The sequence below is a fragment of the Phalaenopsis equestris genome, unplaced genomic scaffold (genome assembly GCF_001263595.1).
Source record: "Phalaenopsis equestris unplaced genomic scaffold, ASM126359v1 Scaffold000293, whole genome shotgun sequence".
Lineage (NCBI taxonomy): Eukaryota > Viridiplantae > Streptophyta > Magnoliopsida > Asparagales > Orchidaceae > Phalaenopsis > Phalaenopsis equestris.
Window position 1 is genome coordinate 79,343 of NW_018164735.1, and position 9,817 is coordinate 89,159.

At 36.8% G+C, this 9,817-nt stretch overlaps 1 protein-coding gene across 1 annotated transcript; it reads right to left on the reverse strand.

The window, feature by feature from the left end:
• Positions 1-830: 830 nt before the first annotated feature.
• LOC110025176 (sugar transport protein 8-like) lies at positions 831-4,539 on the reverse strand (the record flags this gene model as incomplete). The annotated part of the gene is given in 5 exon segments (XM_020725488.1): positions 831-1,448; positions 1,676-2,302; positions 3,857-4,050; positions 4,053-4,172; positions 4,286-4,539. Coding segments are annotated over 5 exon segments (1,536 nt in total). The 3' UTR covers positions 831-1,004.
• Between the last annotated feature and the right edge of the window lie 5,278 nt (positions 4,540-9,817).

Genomic DNA, 9,817 nt, shown 5'->3' on the forward strand with positions numbered 1-9,817 from the left:
TAGGAGAGCTATGGTCCCTGGTAAACAACAGTCCAAACTCAATAGTAAGCTCGAGCGACTTCTCCCTATACTAGAGCTACAGTCAACAGGTGGAGCAAAGTCCAGACTTAGCAAGAATAAATTTGCATTTCTTCCCTTTGGCTGATTCATATGCATAACAAGTACAAACTTGACGGCCATCAAAGATAATTCAGGCATATATGATTATTACTTCTTTGTAATTGCCTTATGGGCTCTCTTCAAAGAAAGTCGAAAATCACAAGAGATATTGCATGTACATGTATCGTGTCATATAAATAGAGATCCTCTCCCAACTTCTAGGGGATGTTTTTCTAGAATCTCTCTCAAAGAAGTAAAGTTAGAGCTTTGGAGCACAGCATTTTTCTCTTCACTTTTGGCTTTTCAATTTTTTCCTAAGTTGTATGAGCTAACCGATAATAAGGAAACCGACTCCCTAAAAGAATTCAATAGCTAAAATTATAATTCTTCAATTTATTTCTAACAATATCCTACAGGTTCTAGCACACTTTTCTATCATTCGAACTACTAAAATTATTGTGTCGTTCTTTAGGTTTCATTTAATCAATCTAAAAAAAATGTTTATTTCTTAAATATAATATTACTCATATTCTAAATTGAAAATAATAATATTCTCATTTATCAAATCGACCATGTATCTATAAAAAACATCTGGCAGGCCATAATAATACCTTGTATAGTTTTTGAAAAGAGGATAGTTTTAATATACGAAAATTAATTAATAATTCTGATGTTAAACAGAATGAACCATAAGATAGTTGATCGGTTGCATGCCATCGACAATACAAATTTAACCTTCTTTTATTTATTTCATTCGAGAAAATTGAACCCAAGGGCAAACAAAATGCACTAATCAAATATGCAACCTCATGGAGAAAAACTAACTGCACAAATACTATGTCACGGGAAAATGGGCGATGGAGATTTAACGAGCAATACATTTCTCTCCAAACTATCCACAATTGTCAACTTCCAGGAGCTTCAAGATCATCTTCCTTTACTTCCATGAACCTCTTCCAGAACCAATGCTTTTTCCAAACTCTCTTCTCCATCTCATCAATGGGCACCCCTTTCGTCTCCGGCAAGAGAAACAGTACAAAGAACCCCATTACCACAGTCCAACCGGCGAAGAAGAAGAAAGTGGCGGCCTTCATTCGGCAGAGCATCAAAAAGAAGCACTGCGCTATTAGGAAGGTGCAGATCATGCTTATATTTATAGAGCAGCATAAACCCACCGTCCTCGTCTCAAGCGGAAATATCTCGCTGGGTATTAAAATGCAGAGAGGACCCCATGACCATGCAAAGCTCATCACATAGAGGCACACCAGTACGACAACACAAATACTCGTGCTTGTGTCCAGGGCGTTCGTCCCGTTCAGCTTCGCCATCAAAATGCCTCCGATTGCAGCCTGTAAAAAAGTTGGTCATTATTCTGATTTATGGATTTTGTTAACTCTGAAGTGATGCGAGGTATTTTACACATGTTGATAAGAATAAAAAATTTCATTTTAAGAATCATTCAATCAGCATTAAAGTTTTTACATTGATTAGCTTTATTAGAGCATAAATTTAACTCGATTATCAAGATTAAAGCTTAGTTTTACATGGCTTTTAAAAATATAGTAGGAATTGAAACCTGTGTGATGAACATTTGCAAGCACCCTTCAAGCAGCAGCAACCTTCTCCCTGCTCTATCCACCAAGACAATAGACACAATTGTGGCAATCACATTAACTGCACCGATTATCACCGTTGAAAGCAGCGAAGCCTGGCTCTTCAATCCCACGGTCTCAAACAGCATCGGCGCGTAGAACATGATTACATTTATCCCTGTCAACTGGTTAAATATCATCATCGCCAGCGCGATCACCAGCTCTGGCCGTCTGGACCGCTCAATCAGCCGTCGATAAGGCCGGTCAACCAATCCAGCTACCATGCTGGATTCGACTATTTTTTCGTACTCTTCGGTGACTTTTGTAGTTCCTCTTATCCTCTGGAGGACGGCGATGCCTTGTTCGACCTGGCCGCGATCGATGAGGCTTGTGGGTGAATCGCTGATGTAAACAGAGCCGAAGCAGAGGATGACGGCCTGAACGCCGGCAAGGCTGAGGGAAAGGCGCCATCCCCATGGGTGAAGCTTGACGGCGAATAAGTTCACTATTTTGGCGATTAGGATGCCGAGGGTGATGTTGAGCTGGAAAAGGATGTTGAGGGCTCCACGATATTTCGGAGGGGATATCTCAGAGATAAACAGAGGAACTGCCTGCAACGTATAAGATATTCCAATGAATATGAATCGTTTTAGTATTTTTCCAAGATATCTAAAATAAGAGAAACTTAATTCAATACATACATACATACATACATACATACATACATACATAGATATATATATATATATATTTCTACCGTATACCATTTGAAAATTTCTTTTCGTAAATTTATCCCTCAAGAGAAACATGTATAAATGCAATATAATTTTTTTTTGTATTGGAGGTCTCTATGTATAAAAAGAGTGGAGCCAACAAAGAGACAATTTTGGGCCTTCCATTGGTGGACAATTGTCAAATACCTCTTAAAAAAATTAGAAAAAGTTGAAAAAAAAAAAAAAAAAAAAAAAAGAAGAAGAAGAGAGTAAGTGAATTTTTCCTCTCGAAGGGGTATTCACTATTGAAAAGTATGAGTATTGTATAGCAATCACATTAGCAACACTACTTGCATGCATGTGCTTCCACTTGTGTACATGTGAGAATTTGTGCAGGCTATTGGGATATAATATGAGTGTATTATGAAAATAAGAAATAATGAAGCACAATTAAATAAATAAAATAAAAGTAATGAGATTTAAATAGTCTGAGAGGAAAGTGAGACAATAACACTATCTTTAGAGTAGATTGAGAATTGAGCGCATCAATTTGAGACTATTTCTTCTACACCGGAGATAGAAACCATCCCCTTATTTTAATTTCAGGAGCGCCATGACTAATTAGCAAAAAATCGTACTAATTGTGCTGTAATAGCCAAAGAAGGAGAGAGTTGATGAAAGCAAAAATGATAAATATTATTTATGCTTTATAGATGTTAATGGATGTTATTTTTAGTTATAAACTTGTTCATTTAACAATATTTAATTTAATTTATATTATATATTTTAATACTCATATTTTTTATTATTAATAATGTTAATCTTAATATAATTTAGTAATAATATTATAATTTTATAATTGTAAAACATTAAAGCGTTATTCCTATGTTCTTTTTACCTACATTAAGCTTCTACATATAGTTTTTAGCAATTAAAAAAATTAAATTCTTTTCTGTAAGTTATGCTCTGGTTAACATGCTGACTTCAAAAAATATGAGGAATTGATACAGCTCACACAAACAAAAATAATAGCATGAATATTTCTCTAATTTTTGCTATTAAAAGTGGTATTTAATAGCAAAATTTTTAAAAATATTGACAGAGAAAACTTTTTATAATAACATATATTATTTTATTTTTGGCGTTATTTGGCTAGTATTTGGTTTCACATTAAACAGAATTTATCAAATTCGGCTCATACGTAACGACAGACATGATGCGCGAGGTCCCATAAATCTGCCTCATTGGTATATGATGGAGGTAATATAAAGAAATTGATGGAAGACGATAGATTTTGAATTAACGAGCGTTGATTTATTTTGTTTTTTGACGGGATTTAAGTTAAATCCATGGAATGTAGTGATATTTCTTTCCCGCGTGTATCATTGCTGTTTATAAAGTCATTTCAAAAGAAAGCATTCCTCTGGAAAAACGAAAAGCAAAACTGAAAACCTGCGCGCTGAATCCTTCGCCCGTGCCGACGAGCAACCTGCCAAAAATGAGCATGGCGAGGTTGACGGATGCGGCGCTGAGAACGACGCCTATGAGATGGAAGAGCGAAGCCAACTGCATCGTCACCTTGCGACCATACTTGCTGCAAATTCTTGACGCCGCGAAGCTTGAAAGAAGACAGGCCAAATATAGATGAACATCTGAAGCATCTGGTTGTCATACTTGCAGTAATTGTCTTCCTTAAATGCCCCTCTCTGTTTCCTGTACACCGACGGAAAGAACTTCTCCAAGAACTCTTCCATGGAAGTCACACCTCCTGCATGAAAAGAAATTTCAAAATAATTAAATTGGGTAACGATATTAATGCAATATGAATTTTTTAAAAAGATGAACTTTGATAAAAATTCATAAGATTCGACTTAGGTTGACCTGAAATTCCGATATCATATCCGAATAATAGGCCTCCGGTGGCTGCGAATAAGCTGCAGATCATTACATAACTAGTGATTTTTCCACCACCATCTTCTCCGGCGCTATCTGACACGTCCATGTCTGCGGCAGCAGCCGGCATATTTTTCATTTTTTCTGGGCTGGCTTACGGAGAAAAGGCCAATCTTTTTTTTGTGATTTTGTAGGTAAACAAGCAAGTATTCAGAATTTTCTTATATAGAGGGAAAAGCCGCCTCCTCCAATTGGAAAACGATGAATTGACGGTCCGTATCATTAGTTGCATCAGCTATCCACCAACATTATAATAATGCTTTCTTAACCCGATATTTTCAAGCAAGATGAAATTTATTCCATCCATCACTCAAAAGAAATAGAGATAAATAATAATTTGTGTCTTTCTTCCCAAAAAAAAAGATATTTTTATTCATAAGAAAGGGTTTATAATATTGACTTTAATTTTTTACCCCTCTATTAAAGGGATTATATAGGATATTCGTGGTATTTTACATGTATGAGCTTATCGCTGGACTGCTTTCTAGCTCAGCTGGTTAAGCCTGAGTGGCTTCAGATTGACAGGAATAGTTTGATTGACTAGACTTGATCGACATTAGTGTTCAACTGATCTAGTTTGGTTGTCTGCTCAAGTTTGGTTCTCCTATTATTTCTGTAAGGATTTGTCACTATCAAGGTGATCTTTATTGACAACAAATCTGCTACTACACCCACAAAAAATATTTTGTTGAGTGTGGGCCTCTCGGGCATGAAACACAATAAGGTCGAGAGGATGGCAAGCTTGACAGAGTCAAGTCAATGTTAAAGTGAGGCTTCGATGGAGCGTCAAGAATGAATATCAGCCATAGCTTGATCAGCTGCTCCTTCATCAATCTTTCTATAAGAGATGAAGACTCTGCAGCTGTTTTGCCGCGGTGTGGCACTAAGACGCAACTTTATGTCGTTTGGTGCTACTTATATGTGGCAGGACGCGATTCAAGTCGAACGTGGGACGCGAGTAGTACTCCATGGTCTGGCTATCTCACGTGATTTTTTGCCTCAATTACCCCCACACAATACATTTTGGTCTCTTTGGTCTCTTCGTCCCTCTCAGATTCTGCTGCGAAGTTCACCTCTGCTTCTGCTCTCAGATCTTGAAACTCTGTCTATTTGAACGGTTCTCTGGTGCTGCAAGTATACGCTTCCGGTGAAGATTCTCAGCTTTGTGCTCTTTTGGGAAAAAATTGATGTTCGATTGCGGTTGATTTTGTTTTATTTGGTGGCTTGGATTGGTTGTTCGAGTGAGAAAAGAGGTTGTGCTGGGGGTTAGGGTTTCTATTTAATGGTATTTGTTGAAGGGATTAGTGATGAGGGGAGTGAACGAGCATGATAGCTTAGAAACAGTGACTGCAGCTACGAACGCCATTGCTTCGGCAGGGAATCGAGTTCAGTGGGGGTAGGTTTATTCTATTTGATGATGGAATTTATGGTTTCATTAGTGTATCATTTTTTTTTACCTGAATTAATTGAGAGTTTAGCTAAAGGTGTTGGTTCTGTTGAAGGAATTAATTATTTCTTTTTTTTGTTTAATTTTTCAGTTTTATTTGTGTTATCTTTTGAACTTTTAACATTCAGACAAATTGCCCTTGATAGAGAATAAAAAAGAGACAAATTATATTTTGATTGTTTTTAGTCTTGGTGAATGTTCACATATTTACTTGTTTAGCTCATAAAGTAACTGACATGCAAGCTCGTTGTTCATGGATTGACCTCACACCAGTATTGCAAATGAGAAGATAGTTTATGATATTTTGCCTTCTATGATGAATGAAAATTTTCACATGGATAGACCTAACTTTCGAGGTTCACTATCACTTCATTGGTGTATTTGAACTTGTTGCTCTGTTTAGAAATGAATTTCTACTTCTGAAGTTTCAAAAATATAGCTATTACAGTTTTCTTTTAAACAGTTTTACCAAACAGGGGCAGCATGGTTATTTTTCCAGTAACAGCTTCCCTACAGCTATTTTCACACAGCTGCACCAAATAGGCAATTAGCTTCCCCGCAGCAACTTCCTGGGGCAGCGCAGCTGCAGCTGAAACGCTAAGAAGCCGCAACAGCGCAAAACAGACCCGGAGTTAGTCGTCCTTTTCCGGTTGAGCCCCTAGCCAAGAGGCAGTGTATCATAAGGGGAAAGCACCTGCGACTGATCTGAGTATGTAGCCTCCTCCCTCATCTTAGAAAAAGCATACGAGCTCTGCACTTAGGTGAGTTCAAATGCAAGATGAGAGAGCGAAGGTGAGCATAAGCTCAAACGATTGTTTTTCCTTAGTTAATCCTAAGAAAGATTGGTTTTCTAGCTCCCCCATTACGACTTTTTACCCTTCAACCTTAGTTGATGTCATCCAATCTCATGTCTATGAGAGGCCTTATGGAGCACAACCTATCGAGCTTAGGTCGAATGACCAATAGACATCATTTGATGGCTTACGAGGCTTCTAATTCAATAGAGAGTCTCTCTCCTGGAACACGAAGAATGATTGGATGTTCAGGAAAAGCTGGCTATGATCAGGAGAGACAAAGGTAGTGGAAAAACAGGTGGCACTAGTTGGAGCTAAAGCATTCAGGTAATTGGAACCAAGCTCGCATTTTCAAAATGCCCTACACAAAAATGTTGGCCCAAATAGGCTATAAGTTTTCATTTTATTTCTAACAACATGCTACATGTTCTAGCATAATCTTCTATTACTCAAATTGCTAAAGTATTGCATTGTTGTTTAGGTTTCATTTAATCAATCTAAGAAAACAATTTATTTATTAAATGATATATAATAAATTATATAATATTAATCAAATTCTAAATTGAAACTAATAATATTTTCATTTATCAAATTGACTTATATATCTATAAATAAAATCTCGTAGGCTATAGTAATATTTAGTATAGTTTTTGAAAAGAGAATGGTTTTTGTATATAAAAAATTAATTAATAATTGCCAATGTCAAGCACAATGAACCCTAAGATAGTTGATCGGTTGCATGCCATCAACAGTCTATATTGAACTTTCTTGTCTTCATTTTTTTCAAGAAAATTGAGCTCAAGGGCAAACAAAATGCAATATTCAAATATGTGATATTATGGTTATTGTGAAAAAACGACAACAATAATGATAAAATCTGGATCGAGAAAATTCATAAAAACAGAAACACAACAAAAACACACAAATTTACGTGGTTTGGTAAATTGTCTACGCTCACGGAGCTGTAGAGGATTTTATTAGCTTGAGAAATTACACCCGTCGATCACCTTAACAATTTCTAGAAACTCTCTCCCTCTCTCCCTCTCTCCATCTCTCCCTCTCTCCCTCTCTTTCCTCTCTCTCCTCTCCTTCTCTTTCTCTCTCTAAACCGAGAGCTACACCGATGAAGAAGACAAAGGGAACAACAACCTTCATGCCAAGGAGACTTTATGCTCTTCTACAATTTTCCGTTTGGTTCTCACATCTCATGCATCAAGCACCCTGAGCCAAGGAATCCTTCTTCTACTCATTTTAATAAATGATGGCGGGACCCTCTTCTGGAAATAGGAGAGGCGGGATAGAAGTAGATTAACTTAGGAAAGGAAGAGATTAAACCTTGCTGCTTCAATTCCTGTCAAATAAATCCATCTTCTTCGACCCATATGAGGTAAGCTTCACCATAATTACCATTGCTAGAGAGAGAATTTTTGCGGGACAAAGATACATGCACGGGAATCAGAGATAAAAAGAAAACAAATATTAACTTAAAAAGATAAATGATATAAAAGAAATTAAATTAAATACAATTTAATTAACTTCCATATATGTTGAAATTTTTAAATCAAATTATGGATAGGGCTCCACAATACTTAACAATTCTCCCACTTGGAGACTGGAACACTGACTACACCATCCTTTTCCTCAAACATGATATCCTCCACCTCTGCAATTTAAAGCTCCTGTCTTCAAGCTAGAAGACCAACCAAAGTTTAACACAACTTCAATTTCTCAAAAGTAACACCCTTAGTTAACATATCAAAGTCAACATGATCTTGTACCTCCAAGCTCTTTCCTGGGTTACTCATGTTTTGCTTGCAACTCCCACTGCATGAGAAATATCCTGCCTTTACTTAAGGCCTTTTTCAACAAGTCAAGCTTTATACCTCTTACTCACTTGTTGTGCAATACCTTTTTCACTGGTAGAAGTTCTACCAGCTCACAAGTCTGATTCCCTAGCAGGGAATTCATCCCCTCCTTTTTAGTCAGCTCCCTCTTCCTCGAATTTTCATCTTACAAGATTATTTTATAACTTTAACTCATGTGACCAAGCCTGCAATGTCGCAGATTTGTCGTGCTCTCTGCAATTGTACTGACAACATTGTTAAGGAAACCTGTAATCATATATAATGAGTCAGTTTTCTTACCTCGAGCTAGTAATAATGTTGTTTTGATAACCTTCTATATCTTGTCTACGAACACTACTGAATGACCACTCTCATTGAGTTGCCCAACATAAATGAGGTTTTTCTTCAACTCAGAAATGTGTCTGAACTTTTGTAGAGTCTATTTCCTCTTGATAGGGAGTACAATACCAATGTCTCCCATCACCACGTATAGAGCTCTTCCATCATCCAGATATACCTTCCCAAAGTCATTTGCAACATAGTTTCACATTAACATGTGGTGGGAAGATGTATGGAAAGAAGCTCCTGAATTTAGTATCTAGTCATCAACAGAATTGTGAACTGTCAGCAATAACACATCTTGTATTTCTTCAGTTACAATATTAGCGCTATCATTCTCCTTCTTGGGATTTCTGCAGTCCTTCTTTATGTGGTCAGCTTTGCCACAATTCTGACAAGTTGTCTGCTGACCAGACTTTGATTTTGATCTTCCTATGTTTGAGTTCTTGTTCTGTGATCTTCCTCTGTAATCAACATTAAATGCAAAACTCAAACCCGAAGTCTCGCTAAAATCTTTCCTGCGCACCTCCTCAGCCAAAATTAAATCACAAACATCATTAAAGTTCAATTTAGATTACCTATAGAACTGCTAACTGTCATCCTCATGGCTTCCCGGCAATTTGGCAATGAAGCCAACAATATCAACACACGTATCTCATCGTCAAAATCAATTTCAATAATCAATTTCAATAGCAATTTCAATAGATGACAATTGATTTGTGATGGTATTGAAATCATTTAGATGTTGAGCAATCAAGTTGAATAACATTTTCATCAAGTGTACATTGTTATTCGTCTATGGTTTTTCATACATACCTGATAAAACCTTCATGAGATATGCAATAGTCCTGTTCTTGATGACATTGTGGGCAATTGATCTTTACAGGATTAATCGAATAACCCCCAAAACCTGTCGATTCAACGAATTTCATTCCACATCATCCATCTTTTTCGGCTTCTTTTCTAGTAACGACAGGTGAAGTTTCTTCCCATAGAGGTAGTCCTCCATCTGTATCCTCTAGTAATCAAAATATGT